A 15,675-nucleotide genomic window follows, 5' to 3' on the forward strand; every position below is an offset into this window, starting at 1 on the left:
GAAAAATTCATTTTATGTTCTTAAGTAGTTATAAAAGTCTTGCAGAAAAAATTGCCACACTTTTGCTTTAAAATACGACAGTAGCGAGGTCCTTTGTGTGCTTGAAACTACATATCCCAGAAGCCATTGCGAATATTTGCGCGTCTGGGCTGATGGGAAACGACGGTGGAAATTATTTTTGTTTTACTCAGTTTTTTAATTGTTTCTAACACTTGTCACGCGTGGTTTGGGCTATTTAAGTAACAAAAATGTACTAAGGAAGCCTTAAAACGCCTGACAAAGATTAGGGCAACTTTGTTTTAAGTTACGCAAGTGTATAGAAGCAGTTTGTCTTCTTGCTAATGAAAGAAATTTAGCTTCCTGTCGAGGATAACAATGAATTAAGGTAAATAATTTACGTTTGCGTTCATAATTAAATGGATTCAGCGGAAGAACCCCCATCGATGCTGTGGGGACTCGATCCGATCTTCTCTGCCTTTGCTCGGCTGTATATCAGAGACATCCTGGGGATGACCGAGTCCACGCAAGTACCAGGTGTCAACATAAAAACATAACTTCTTTTATTCTCTTACAATAGCTATCTAGTTTACAACCACAACATAAAAAAGTAGTAGCTAAAGAAAATGTTCACTATTGGTTTATCTGATGGCAAACTGTGGAGTAGATTTTTTTCATTATTGTTGGAAATGCTTGATTTGTTTTAATAATAACATTGATAATAATAATAATATGTGTGTGGATATTCATAGGGTTGAAGATTGAACCCTATGAAGTCACATTTGATATGTTAAATTTTTACCATTTCAACTATTAATATCAAATAGGACTCTAATATACTCTATTTTTAAACCCCTATATGTCTACATTTATTTTACAGTGATGTAAAAATCAAATTAAATATTCTGGGTAAAAACACAGACAAAATTTTAACTTAAATAGATCAAAATAAATAAATAAAATAACACACAAATAAAAGCAAATTAAAAATGGAAAAACTGGACAAAAAAGAAAAATACATTTGCAGTAACAGGTGTCAAGGGTTAATTTTAGTTAACATTTTAAAGAAAGAAGATTATATCTGTTGAAATCACAAGAATGATTTCCCAGGTTTTACTGAAGATGTCTTCTTACTGAATCCCATTTAATACTGATGTGTTTTCTTTTGCATCTGCTCATCATTTGAAGGTATTTACTTCTACAACCTGCATCCAGTCTACAAAGTTGATGTTCTTGGAATTGTGGTTTCTAAGAGGGAGAGAGATGACTTCTTCTGTTATGGAGGTACTGAATGTGTCTGTGTGGATTTTCACAAATGCAAATTAGTGTAAAGTATTAATTTCCTGTCTATAATCACATTTTACATGCTTTTCATCAGTTTTTTTTCCCATTCTGATAACTTACAAATGTCTTATAATGGGATATGTCTTAATGGGATAATCAGTTACCACCTTTTCCACCATTTTTTATCTTCACAGTGGATGATGGTACCGGTGTTATAAATTGCCTTTGCTGGAAGAGTGACTTACTAAAAGAGGAAGAAAATCCCAGTAAATGTGAGTCACCTTGTTTGATTCTTTGTATTCCAAAAGACTCTTATTAAGTATGAGGCACTAAAAGAAGAAGAAGCATATTAAGTGGATAAGTTTCTGTATCCTGACTTACAAAAGGGAAAAGACAAGCTAAGCTGGAGGCTAAGAAGAGTTGTGTTTACACACTGCAGCGTGTAGAACCTGTTCTCAGCCTACTTGAGTCTTCTTAGCTCAATTTGTTGAGTAAATTATGTAAAGTGCATAAATATTAATGAGGTCCACCTTGCTAAGTACTGAGTTGGACCCTGTTTTACCTTCCGAACTGCTTTAACTTGTGGTGGCATAGATTCAGGTGTTAGAATCATTCCTCAGAGATTTTGCTCCATATTGTCATGATAGCATCACACAGTTGCTGCAGATTTATCATCCATGATGAAAATGTCCCATTCTGTCACATCCCCATATAATGGGGAGGCCAGTGGAGTACAGTGTCATGTTAAAGAAATCAATTGGAGATGATGTGAGCTTTGTGACATGGTGCATTAGTCTGCTGTAAGTATCCATCAGAAGATGCTACACTGTGATCCTAAAGGGATGGACATGGCCAGCAACAATACTCAGGTAGGCTGGGGTGTTTAACCCCTGCCATGTCGGCACTAAGGGTCCCAGAGGGGACCAAGAAAATATCTCCCACTCTATTACACCCCCAACAGCCTGAAGGTTTGATCCAAGGCAGGATAGATACGCGCTTTCACAATGTTTCACCCTACCATGCTGAAATGGATCCGACAAGGCAACATGTTTCCATCTTCTATTCCCCAGTATTTTATGAGTTTGTGAATTGTAGTGCCTTTACTGTTCTGAGCTGATAGGAAAGCCACGCAGTGTGGTCTCTAGCTGCTGTAGACATCAGCTTAAAGGTGAACATGCTGTGTGTTCAGAGATGGTGCTCTGCAGATCTTGGTTTGTAAGTGTTTGTTTGACTTCCGGTTCCTTTTCTATCATCTCCAACCAGTCTGACCATTCGGCTCTGACATTAACAAGACATTTTGGTCCAGAGAACTGCTGCTCACTGGATATTTTCTCTTATTTAGATTCCATCCATCCATCCATCTTCTGCCGCTTATCCGGAGTCGGGTCGCGGGGGCAGCAGCCTATGCAGGGAAGCCCAGACTTCCCTCTCCCCAGCCACATTTGCCAACTCTGCGGGGGGGATCCCGAGGCGTTCCCAGGCCAGCCGAGAGATATAATCCCTCCAGCGTGTCCTGGGTCTTCCCCGGGGTCTCCTCCCAGAGGGACGTGCCTGGAACACCTCACCAGGGAGGCGTCCAGGAGGCATCCTGACCAGATGCCCGAGCCACCTCAACTGGTTCCTCTCGATGCGGAGGAGCAGCGGCTCTACTCTGAGCCCCTCCCGGATGACCGAGCTCCTCACCCTATCTCTAAGGGTGAGCCCGGCCACCCTGCGGAGGAAACCCATTTCAGCCGCCTGTATACGAGATCTCGTTCTTTCGGTCACGACCCACAGCTCATGACCATAGGTGAGGATAGGAACGTAGATCGACTGGTAAATCGAGAGCTTCGCCTTCTGGCTCAGCTCCTTCTTCACCACGACAGACCGGCGCAGAGCCCGCATTACTGCAGACGCCGCACCGATCCGTCTGTCGATCTCGCGCTCCATCTTTCCCTCACTCGTGAACAAGACCCCGAGATATTTAAACTCCTCCACTTGAGGCAGGACCTCACTTCCGACCCGGAGAGGGCAATCCACCCTATTCCGGCTTAGGACCATGGTCTCAGATTTGGAGGTGCTGATTCTCATCCCAGCCGCTTCACACTCGGCCGCGAATCGCTCAAGCGAGAGCTGGAGATCACGAGCAGATGAAGCCAACAGGACCACGTCATCCGCAAAAAGCAGGGACCCAATCCTGAGGCCACCAAGTCGGATCCCCTCAACACCTCGGCTGCGCCTAGAAATTCTGTCCATATAAGTTATGAACAGAATCGGTGATAAAGGGCAGCCTTGGCGGAGTCCAACCCTCACCGGAAAAGAATCCGACTTACTACCGGCAATGCGGACCAAGCTCTGACACCTGTCGTACAGGGACCGGACAGCCCTTACAAGGGGGTCCGGTACCCCATACTCCCGGAGTACCCCCCACAGGAGCCCCTGGGGGACACGGTCAAATGCCTTCTCCAGGTCCACAAAACACATGTAGACTGGTTGGGCAAACTCCCATGCCCCCTCCAGGACCCCATAGAGGGTATAGAGCTGGTCCACTGTTCCGCGACCAGGATGAAAACCACACTGCTCCTCCTCAATCCGGGATTCAACTATCCGGCGGACCCTCCTCTCCAGGACCCCTGAATAGACCTTACCAGGGAGGCTGAGGAGTGTGATTCCCCTGTAATTGGAACACACCCTCCGGTCCCCCTTCTTAAAAAGGGGGGACCACCACCCCAGTCTGCCAATCCAGCGGTACTGCCCCTGATGTCCACGTAATGCTGCAGAGGCATGTCAGCCAGGACAGCCCCACAGCATCCAGAGCCTTAAGGAACTCCGGGCGGATCTCATCCACCCCCGGGGCCTTGCCGCCAAGGAGCTTTTTGACCACCTCAGCGACTTCAGCCCCAGAGATAGGAGAGTCCACCCCTGAGTCCGCCAGCTCTGCTTCCTCATCGGAAGACGTGTTGGTAGGATTGAGGAGGTCTTCGAAGTATTCCTTCCACCGACCCACTACGTCCCGAGTTGAGGTCAACAGCTCCCCATCTCCACTGTACACAGTACTGACGGAGCACTGCTTCCCCCTCCTGAGCCGCCGGATGGTGGACCAGAATCTCCTCGAAGCCGTCCGGAAGTCTTTCTCCATGGCCTCGCCGAACTCCTCCCATGCCCGAGTTTTTGCCTCGGCAACAGCCGAAGCCGCATGCCGCTTAGCCCGCCGGTACCCATCAGCTGCCTCCAGAGTCCCACAGGCCAAGAAGGCACGATAGGACTCCTTCTTCAGCTTGACGGCATCCCTCACTGTTGGTGTCCACCAACGAGTCCTGGGATTACCGCCACGACAGGCACCAACGACCTTCCAGCCACAGCTCCGGCCGGCCGCCTCAGCAATAGAGGCACGGAACACAGCCCATTCAAACTCAATGTCCCCCGCCTCACTCGGGACATGGTTGAAGCTCTGCTGAAGGTGGGAGTTGAAGCTCGCTCTGACGGGGGACTCAGCCAGGCGTTCCCAGCAGACCCTCACAACACGTTTGGGCCTGCCAGATCTGACCGGCCTCCTCCCCCACCACCTGAGCCAACTCACCACCAGGTGGTGATCAGTTGACAGCTCCGCCCCCCTCTTCACCCGAGTGTCCAAGGCATGTGGCCGCAGGTCCGACGATACGACTACAAAATCGATCATCGAACTGCGGCCCAGGGAATCCTGATGCCAGGTGTACATATGGACACTCTTATGTTGGAACATGGTGTTCGTTATGGACAATCCATGACGAGCACAGAAGTCCAATAACAAAACACCATTTGGGTTCAGAGGAGGGGGACCATGCCTCCCAATCACTCCCCTCCAGGTCTCACTGTCATTGCCCACGTGAGCATTGAAGTCCCCCAGCAGAACAATGGAGTCCCCAGAAGGAGCACCCTCCAGCACTCCCTCCAAGGACTCCAGAAAGGGTGGGTACTCTGAACTGCTGTTCGGTGCATAAGCACAGACAACAGTCAGGACCCGTCCCCCCACCCGGAGGCGGAGGGAAACTACCCTTTCATCCACCGGGGTAAACCCCAACGTGCAGGCACCAAGCTGGGGGCTGATGAGAATGCCCACACCTGCTCGGCACCTCCCACCATGAGCAACTCCAGAGTGGAAGAAAGTCCAGCCCCTTTCGAGGGTACTGGTTCCAGAGCCCAAGCCATGCGTCGAGGTGAGTCCAACTATATCTAGCCGGAACCGCTCAACCTCGCGCACAAGCTCAGGCTCCTTCCCCACCAGAGAGGTGACGTTCCACGTCCCTAGAGCCAGCTTCTGCAGCCGGGGATCGGACCGCCAGGGTCCCCGCCCCTTGCTGCCGCCCAGCTCACACTGCACCCGACCCCTACGGCTCCTCCCGCAGATGGTGAGCCCACGGGAGGTGGGGCCCATGTAACCCTTTCGGGCTGAGCCCGACCGGGCCCCATGGGCGAAGGCCCGGCCACCAGACGCTCGCTCTCGTACCCCACCTCCAGGCCTGGCTCCAGAGGGGGGTCCCGGTAACCCGCGTCCGGGCAAGGGAACATTCATGCCCAGGTTGGTCGTCATCGTAGAGGTCGATGAGCCGTGCTTGGTCTGGTCCCTCCCCTAGACACCTGTTTGCCATGGGTGACCCTACCAGGGGCATAAAGCCCCCGACAACATAGCTGCTAGGATCTTCGGGACACACAAACCCCTCCACCACGATAAGGTGACGGCTCAGGGAGCCTTATTTAGATTATTCCCTGTAATACCTAGAGATGGTTAATCTTGTCTACATGACTAAATGTATTGCTGTGCTATGTGATTGGCTGATAAGCTGCTTGCGTCAACAAGCAATAGAACTGGTGTACTTGATAAAGTGGCCAGTATGTATGTTTTATAAAAGCTCCTATAAACTGTACTGTGATGTTGTCTTTGCATATAACTCACAGCAAAGGCAGAGGAGTGTGACGGGGCTCAGGGAGGCTTCAACCCGGTTGCTGAACTGAAAAAGCTGAGACAAGCTCAGAAGCAGCGCTGCCACCTGGAGATTGGAGAGCTGCTTCGAGTCAGAGGAAAGGTGAAGACGTCGAGGCAGCAGAGAGAAATCATGGCTTCCACCTACTGTGAGTCTCCTCTGAAGACCCAAGGTTCAGTTTGCTTCCTTACACAACCAGCAGATTTGGCGGTTTAAGAGACGCCAAAACATGGCCACGCTGAGTGTTTTGTCTTTCTCACACACTGCATTTGTTTAATCGCAGAGTACACACTTCCTCTGCCCATCCATCATCTGTGCGTTTGTGTGTGTGTGCTTAGATAAAGTGAACGACCCAGTGATGGCGGCCCAGATAGACTGGATGATGGAGGTTCCCCAGCTCTACAGACAGTGTTATGATAAACCACTCCAGCTGCAGCCCAACACAGAGGGGTACAAACACAATCCTTTACCACAGATTTGAACACTTTCAGAGCTCTGTGGACAAACTCTTGTGTTTGAAGTGTTTTCTTATGAAACCTGTGATACAATTACTGTTTAACACAACCACTAGATGAGAGGACTTGTCATTTTATTGACTAATGGACAAAATCACTGCACGAAGTAATGGGTTATTTTGTCAAGGACCCTCATTTATCAACTGTTGCTACAACCTGTCCTAAACTCCTTCCTATAAATTAAATGTAGAAAGTTTATGACTGAAAAAATATCTGCATTTAACATGCAGAAGCCAGTCATAGCAGTTGCATGAAATCACCTGCCCATGCTGTTCATGGGCATTTGCTTTAAAGTGGAACTATTATGTGCATTTTTGGCTAATTTATTTTTATTTCTGAGCCCAGAAGGGCTGGGATTGATCGAGTTATTGTCACAAATCGCTTTATTTACTTCAGACCGACCCTCTCCGTAGGCTGTCAGATCAGCCTGTGGGCAAAACGCCAGATATAAGTTGCCACTGATTGGTCAGCTGCCACCGCGCTACATCAGGAGCGCGCACCGCAACTGCTTTCGCTGTCATTGTAACATCTCATAAACAGAAGGATTTGGCTAATATGAACTCCAATAAAAAAACAAAATACAATGTCAACACATAGCGTACAGCCCTACATGTTGGAACCTGAATCAGACCCTGAAAACAAAGTGGAAAACAGCAACCCACAGCAACGAATGCAGCAAGATGTCTCTCTTTGCTAAACTCACCAGCCATCGTTGGAAATAACTTTATCCAACGTTTTCCACCCGCCTGATGTATTTGTACATGCCCTTGTTAACCAGTAGAAGGTACGTCACAAGGATTTTGAAGTAGAAAAAAACTCTCTAAAACGACGCGGTTTTTTTTGTTGCCATGGAAACCGAATGGAGAGCGTGCTGGAACTCAAACTCAAACTCAAACATGCGTTTAGGTGATAAAAAACAGTGCCGTTCACATGTCTGATGAGGATTCAACACTGTAACACTGTAGAAAGCTCAGAAAACTTGAAATACCATAATAAGACCCCTTTAACAAACTCCCTCAGTTAACCAGATGCAGTGTAAACGCACCTTTAGAAGTCACACAGAAATCACCTTGTGTTTTTTCTCAAAGTGATGGAGAGGAAGAAATTAATTTTAGCCAAGTTTAAAGCCAACCAAACACCTGTGTTTACTCATTAATGGTCATGTTATGTTTATTCAATGAAATGCATATAAAGCTTATTTCCAAAAGTTTCAGAGCAGGAAAGAAATATTATTTAATACTCTTCTGAAACAATATACTGCTCAATGACAAACTTAATAATTAGATAAACACTGCAAAGAGAAAGCCTAGCAGTAAAGGATTTGGGATTGAGGAGGGATCTTTTACATCTTTTTTGGGTTTTTTTTTTTAAGAGATTGTTCAGTCGTCTGAAATCAAATTCTATAAAAAGAGAAAATAAACACAGAGATTAGACGTAACTGCAGTCAGAGGACAGAAACATTTGGATGTTACCATTTTATCTGGTGAAGCTCTCTGGCTAACCTCATTTGGTTTCATGTGTTCTGTAGGAATTAAAGTGACTTTATTTGACTGCAATCATTACTGGATAGCACTCTCATTTGATTTCAGTCTGTTGGGAAGCATTCAAGAGAAATAAATGTATTTCCAGAGAACAGAGCTCGTCCAGCACAGATGGTTTAATGCAGCTCAGTCATGATTTAGGAATGTCCCACTTGTCTCCTCACATTATTTATATAGCGCCACTTCACAACAATGTCATTGCAGAGCATTTTACAGACACATCAATTTTAGGTAATTCATAATAAATAACCTAGCTAAGCGAAACCAACAGATTGCATCAAATCTTGTCTTCGATCTGATCTCCCATCCTGAGCATGCACAAGGTGATGTGGAAATCATTGATCACATCAGATCAATGATAAGTTCTCACCTGTCTGTCATAGGTGTCTTGTTAGTTTAGTAACCGATTAAGATGACTGTGTGTTTGTTTTATGTACAAGCTGAAATTGCTGTTACACTTGCATAAATAATGCAGTTTCCTTTTTTTGCCATTAGATTTTCTTTGTACACAGGTCAGCGTAAATCTTTTAATTTTCAATGGAACTCTAATAAATGAGCAGCTCGGGTGTAGCAGAAAGACGATTGCTTTATTGCAAGTGGAGCTTGTCTTTAAAGCAGGGATCCCCAACCCTGGTCCTCGAGGACCGGTGTCCTGCAGGTTTTCCAAGTGGTCCTGCTGGAACACACCTGACTCAGACAAGGTCTGCATATGTCTGCTAAAAACATATTGATATGAATCAGGTGTAGTGCAGCGGGGACACTTGAAAAACCTGCAGGACACCGGTCCTCGAGGATCAGGATTGGGGATCACCTGCTTTCAAGGATGGAGAGCCAATCCAATGTTCTCCTTCATGGGTGTCAAACTCCAGTCCTCGAGGACTGGTATCCAGCAGGTATATGTTGTTTCCCTTTACCAACACAGCTTATTCAAATCAGATGGATCCTGCAGCTTCTTGTCAACCTGTGTATGAATTTCGGTCAGGTTCATTGGAGCATAGACACAACAAAAACCTACAGGATACCGTTCCTCGAGGACTAGAGTTTGACACCTGTGTTCTCATTGTTTCTTCCTCATGAGTAATGCCTTAAAGGTGCTCCTCATCCTCTGGCTCACAAGTGGACCACATGTTTTTCCACAGGACTTCTACAGATGAGCCTTGTATTTTAAATATAGTTAATTTGCTTGAAAATTTTTGTTTTTGACTTGATCTCTCACATTAGCTGCTTATCTGTAATGAACTTCAGGAATGATGTGTTTGAGGAACCCAAACAGCCTCAGGAAACGTTGCTTTGGTATCACACAGCAAACAAAGCAGTTTCAGAGCTTGAAGTCCTGCCATGATGTAATTGTTGGTACCGTATTTTCCGGACTATAAGTCGCTCCGGAATATGTCACACTATGCCAAAAATGCCCAATTTATTTTACAAACTTTATTTACAAACTACTTGACCAAAAACAGCCATTAAGTCATCTTGGAGGGCAAGTTAGAACTTTGTTAAAAGAATATAGAACAAGCTGAATGGGTCTAAGATATGCTAACACAATGATGGTTATTCAGCTACACGAAAAATAAACATTTAAGGTGTCCAGTGTTTATGTAACATTACAAACAGATTTACGTAACTATAGCCTAAAGAGCAAACCAAGTGTACCTTTACTGTAATTAATAACATGCAATCTCACTCCGCATCAATAAATCCGTTGTATTCTCTGTCCTCTGAGTCACTTCTGAATAGCTCCGCCATCTCTGTGTGGAAATGTAACACGCATCGTTGACAAGCCTTTCCCCACAGCACGTTGTTCAAGCATCCACCGGCGAACTCGTTCCTCTAGCTGTTGCCATCTAGCTTTGAGCCCGCGATTAGCTTTTTTTTTTTTTTTTTTTTTTTCTCATCGCAATAAGAGTAGCCTCCGCTTTACACCCAGTCCCTAACAAGTTTCTCACATGCAGAATATGATTTTATTCTGGGGGACATTTATGTTCAGTCGTTCTCAGTTGTCTTTCTAAGCTAATGTTTACTGTTTAAATTGTTAATTGTTACGGAGTAGGAGATATCTGTGCGTAAGTCTAGAGTGCCCTCTTGTGGCTGTCTGTGAAATTACATTTTTTTCATGTTTCCGGAGTATTAGCCGCAGGAACAGCTCACCTATGGAAAAAAATTACAGTCCGGGAAATACGGTAACCTTTTTTTTTTTTTTTTTTTGTTTACACTTAAAATAACAATATAATAAGGTTTCCATCATACTCAGAAAGCTTTTTCTGTTGTAAGACCTTCAAGTGACATGCCAAGTCAGTTCCAATAGAGTTAATAATATCTTTTTGTTCTTTTCATCATCGTAGTTTTAAGTTTGCATGGATTTAAGCTGATGCCATGTTCTCGCCTTGTGTTTCAGTAACACAGTGGATAATCCTCTGGCCAAAGCAACAAATATCCTCAAGGATTTCTTTAAGCAGAAGTCTGTGAGCAGGTTCAGACCGTATGATGTCCAGGACCTTCTGCAGCCTCTCATCTCCAGCCAGCCTCAAACAGCTTCTGCAGACCTGGTGGGGCAGAACGACATAGATTCTTTTTGATGATCATAGTTGGGAGATGAAACAAAAAAGCAAATCAAACGATAAGATTCTTTGAAGAATCCCTCTGGGGTTAGACTAATGAAGGAAATAGGAAAAAAAAAAAGAAATAAACAGTGAAATCATCTTTAGTTACAACAGAGACGTCACGTTTACCTGCAGTTGAGGAAAACTACTGAATGCATTTGCATATGTTTCTCCTCTGATGCCGTTTAGGAGCCTGTTGCAGGTCCTTCTGCTTGCCAGCAGCTGCGCCAGCTTCTGAAGGAGGTCCTGCAAACCCTGCAGGATGAAGGTGTGGTGTACCGCAAAGTCAAATCCCAGGATGAAGTCTACCATGTAAGAAACCGAAGAAGAAGAATCTTAATATGGGTTTATCCTCGTTGAGTGTATTCTTTGCCTTTTCTGAGGCTGTTGCTTTTCACCAGGTGACCGTGCAAGACAAAGATCTCCTCATAGCCATCAAAGATATCATCAAGGAGGACTCGAAGAGAGCAAAGTGTGCGTAAACTTCATTTTTCCTTTCTTTTAAACAGAAAACATGAAATGACTCTGGCTTGCTGCTGTAGTGTGCGTAAGATGTGGCTCTACATCATGCTGTAAGAAAAATTGCACGAATGTCTCAGGAAAAGTTGTAGTCTTGAAGGCAGTGGACCTAACTGCATTAATGCTGCAGAACCCTGATGCGCCCTCGTACCATCACACAGATCTCACCTTTACTGAGTATATTAATGCATTTTTATTGTATCTTATTATTTTTATTATGATGTTTGGTGTCTGCCTACTATCATGCTTAATAGGCTGTGCGGTAGCATGGTGCTTAGCACCGCTCCTTCAAGAGTGTCACTGATTAGAGTACTTCGGCTTCCTCCCATGGTCCACAGACGTGTGTGTTTGGTAAAATGATCACTTTAAAGTCTGCCTAAAAGTGAGTGTGAGGGTTCATTTGTCTGTCTGTGTTGGCCCTGGGATGGACTGGCCTGCCTCTCGCCTGCCAGTTGCAGGGATGGGCTCCAGCTTGACCCTGAATTAAAATAAGTGGAATAAAAAATGGATGGATGTAATGTTTAATTGCATTTTTAAAACAGTTATTTCTTTATGTGAAACACTTGGAGTTGCAGTTAAGCTTGAAAAGGTGCTATATAATAAAGGAATAAATTGTAAAAGATAAATTTAGCAAGGAGACGTTGAAGTATATCTTGATCTTGAAATGCTGCTAAATTGTTCTTTTTAAAATTTTTGATAGTGTTGCAGACATGAAATGCAAAGATGGATGTATAACTAAATAAGGTTATTTATCTCTGGTTAAGCATGATCCTGATTAATGTAATTCAATAAAATATTTCCTGTCCATTGTTTAATATCAGTGTTTTTTTCAGATATACTGTACATGTGTGTGTGTGTGTGTGTGTGTTGACAGTTGTTTCCTCATCCTCTTGCAGATGCTGAGAAAGGTTGCCACATCCTGCACATCCTGTCTGCTGTCAGGCAACGTTACAGCCTCAACGTCAGCAAAGCAGCTCTGGAGCTCGTTCTCAAGTCTCTGGAGTGCAACAGTGACATCATCAGCACCAGCGACAACCATTACACCGCTTTTTAAACCCAAACAGTGCTGATCAACTCCAGAATATGAATGGAAATCATGTGATGTGCACTCTTTAGCTCATTCAGAGCAATTGTCCAAATCCTCTTTTATTCCATTTCAGATGTAAATAAGCTAAAGTAAAACTTTGTTTACTATAAATCTGTTAGAAAAAAGCTTTCAGCTCCTCTGTTGTAAATACATTGTCAGTTTTGAAAATAAGTGAAAGCAAACAGATGGCATGGATCAGCCTGTTTTGTGGCCCTGAGGCAAACACAACAAATAGAAGTCTCCTGGGTCCCCATTAAGGCCAACTCTCTCTTCTGTATGTGTATCCTTTCTTGAAATGATCATTATATTCAGAGTTTTTCTTAAAAATGTTCAATAAAAGGTGCCAAAAAGCAGCGATTATACAGAGCACACCCTCCACCTACTCCTCTCCATCTGTTCCCTCCTTGTGATGCTGACACAGAAAAACAACATTAATGCAAATAATCAAATTGTAAAATGATGATGGTAGAACAAATTGTCCCTGCCATGTTATAATAACAGTTACAGGAACATTTCTCTGTTAGTGAATATATCAGACCAAGAAGCCTTTCAAGTCCACCCCAACAACATTTTTAAGTTTTCCGAACACAGCTTTAGTTTTATCTGATTGAAAAATCAGCAGTTTTGAAGCAAACATCACAAGATCAACATGATAGGAGCATATCAATGATGAAGCTCTCCAATTCACGTAATGTCTATTTTATATAATATACATATATATAGTTAGAAGATGAAGACACAATTTAAATAGACTACAATACTGTCAATAGCCAAAATTCAATTCAGTTCAGCTTTATTTGTATAGCGCCACTTCACAACAATGTAATCACAGGGACTTTACATACACAACAAAATGGAAAATCATTGCCTGGTCTGATGAATCTCCATTTTCAGCTCCACATTCAGATGGTAGGGTCTGCAGCAATGTGGCATTTTCTTAGCATTGTTTCAGACCATTTCCATCGCTTTATGACCACTGTGTAGCATCCACTGATGGATACTTCCAGCAGGATGATGCACAATGTTGCAAAGCTCAAATCATGTTTCTTGAACATCACAATGAGTTTACTGTACTCCAGTGGTCTCCCCAGTCACTAGCTTTCAATCCAGCAGAGCAGATTCTCATCATGGATGTGCAGAAGACATCTGCAACAACTGTGTGATGCTGTCATGTCAATATGGAGCAACATCTCTGAGGGATGTTTCCAAAACCTTGTTGAATCCATATGCCACCACAAATTAAGGCGGGTTCTGAAGACAAAAGGGGTCTGACCTGGTACTGGTAAGGTTGACCTTGTAAATGTATGCTCAGTTTAGATCAGTCATACAATGCAAGATAAACCTGGGCAAATAAGTGTTCATGAAAAATTGCCATTAACAAATTTAGCTCTTTGAATTGACATCTTTCACATAATATTTACAAATTATATGACCACTGCAGCTGTAACCATTAATTAATTGTTTCCCCAAATCTATTTACCTTTTGGTCCATTGATTGATTTTTCCTACCTGATCTGTATCTCCATCACATATGTTCTAATCTAAACCCGCCATTGACTAAATGAAATAGAAACAAATTCATGTCTAAGAATCAAGGCCAGATTATCCAGTGGGCATTATGGGCACAGGCCCAGGGGCCCACACCCACTTGGGGCCCATGTAGGGCAAAAACCAGCATTTTGGACATGAAACAAAATCTACACAAAAGCCAGACAGTTACACCACAGTGTCTAGTGTATTGCTCCTGGTATCATTGGCTGAGAGATATTAGAGATGTTGTTTCTCAGTGTATCATTCCCACTTTTCACATTGTTTGGGGGGGGGGGGGGTGGAACATTCTAGGCCCAGGGGCCTGTGCACTTTTAATCCGGCCCTGCTAAGAATAAATTCATAAAAATTAAAGGATAAAAGTAAAAAAAAACCGTTTTGTTCGTGGCTCCTCATCACATGGGTGCGTCCGTGAAGACAGAGATGTTACATAACTGATAAACAAGCCTTGCCTTGATTTGAAGTGAAGAAGTTGACATGGCTTGTGTGCGCCGCTCGTGCACATGGGGGCAGTGTTTGGTCGTTAATTGGCTCGTTCACGTAGTGAAGTCTCCTCCGATTGGTCGCCTGTGAAACATCTGTATTCAGTTCCAGTTGCTCGTGTCTCCGGCCAGAAAGCTGCGTCTGACTTGGATGGTGATTATTCTGTCATCGCGCGGCGCTTCGCTGCGGGATTTAACCGCGTTTCGACTCATAAAAAGATGTTGTCTGTTTCCCAGCACGCCGCCGCGCGTCGCTCCGGATGTTTGGGCCGCTTTTAAGCCACGTTCCTCTGACGCGGAGGGGGCAAACTTATGGGACACTGAAGGAAAGCCGAATGAATGAGTCAAGATAACGCGGCTCCGTGGTTATATCTCAGGAGCGCACGAGCAGCTTGTGTCCCCCCCGTTTTTTCCCCCTATTATTCTCCTTTTCTGTCTCGAGTGAATCCCTCCCCACTCGTGTCAGAATCTTCCCCGCCTTGTGTGAGTCAGGAGCCGCTGGATCTGCCGGCTCTCCTGCATTCAGCTCCAGGTAATGCAGATGTCGCTTTTCTAAGCAGACACAAAGGAACTCGCTTCACTTTTCCCCTATTTTTCTTACTAAGGTGACCGCCCCCCCGTCGGCGTGATATTCCCCATTTCTCACCCCGTGTGGCTGCAGGGGAAAGAGCTCGGGTATTCGGCTGCTTCAAACACCTCATACATGGACTATCGATAAGTTTCCAATCAGATTAATCGCCTTTGCGCCCCCCCCCCCCCCCTTTTAAATGACACAACGAGGAATGTTGTGATTTGTCTCCCGTGACACAAGGAAGCTTATCTGGAGCCCCGGCAGCTGTCTCTGCCTGCCAGCCGCTTCCATGCAAAGCCTTTGCACGGTCAAGATGCAGTTTCGGACTGTGCTGGACGTGAAAGTCGTGGACGTGGAGAAGAGGCGCAATCCGTCCAAACACTACGTAAGTTGTGCCCGCCTGCTTGGCCTGGCAGCCTCATCTTCATCCATGTCACCTTTCTTCCCACCATGTCCCGTTTGGATGTGTCAGCGTTGTTGTGTGCGTCTCTGGCCTGTTCACAGTCACAGCATGGCACCTAAACGCAGCATTTAGTCCTCTGCATGCAGCCTGGCTGCTGAGGGAAGAGCGCTGCTGAGGCCAGGCCGGAG

General features: G+C 44.8%; 2 protein-coding genes across 3 annotated transcripts in view; both read left to right on the forward strand.

Moving 5' to 3' along the window:
• Nucleotides 1–154: 154 nt before the first annotated feature.
• On the forward strand, nucleotides 155–12,859 carry stn1 (STN1 subunit of CST complex). The gene is made up of 9 exons (XM_079264933.1): nucleotides 155–534; nucleotides 1,186–1,281; nucleotides 1,476–1,553; nucleotides 6,196–6,369; nucleotides 6,560–6,671; nucleotides 10,673–10,823; nucleotides 11,067–11,189; nucleotides 11,279–11,351; nucleotides 12,293–12,859. The coding sequence occupies exons 1-9, from the start codon at nucleotides 417–419 to the stop codon at nucleotides 12,448–12,450; spliced, it is 1,083 nt and encodes a 360-aa protein (XP_079121059.1). The 5' UTR covers nucleotides 155–416; the 3' UTR covers nucleotides 12,451–12,859.
• Nucleotides 12,860–14,803: 1,944 nt separating this feature from the next.
• sh3pxd2aa (SH3 and PX domains 2Aa) overlaps nucleotides 14,804–15,675 on the forward strand; it is a 126,076-nt gene continuing 125,204 nt past the window's right edge. For both annotated transcript variants that reach the window (XM_079264776.1, XM_079264777.1), the window contains exon 1: nucleotides 14,804–15,469. In XM_079264776.1, coding sequence (XP_079120902.1) covers nucleotides 15,374–15,469 — 96 coding nt within the window. In that variant the 5' untranslated portion in view covers nucleotides 14,804–15,373. The remainder of the gene's footprint in view (nucleotides 15,470–15,675) is intronic.

Source organism: Telmatherina bonti (assembly GCF_933228915.1).
Source record: "Telmatherina bonti genome assembly, chromosome: 3".
NCBI classification, from domain to species: domain Eukaryota; kingdom Metazoa; phylum Chordata; class Actinopteri; order Atheriniformes; family Telmatherinidae; genus Telmatherina; species Telmatherina bonti.

Bases quoted from the DNA above. Each gene is read 5' to 3' on its own strand.
- stn1 (XM_079264933.1), top strand. From the start codon at position 417: ATGGATTCAGCGGAAGAACCCCCATCGATGCTGTGGGGACTCGATCCG. The intron at 1,282-1,475 runs GTACTGAATGTG...TTATCTTCACAG, and splicing joins TGACTTCTTCTGTTATGGAG to TGGATGATGGTACCGGTGTT. The intron at 11,352-12,292 runs GTGCGTAAACTT...ATCCTCTTGCAG, and splicing joins GGACTCGAAGAGAGCAAAGT to ATGCTGAGAAAGGTTGCCAC.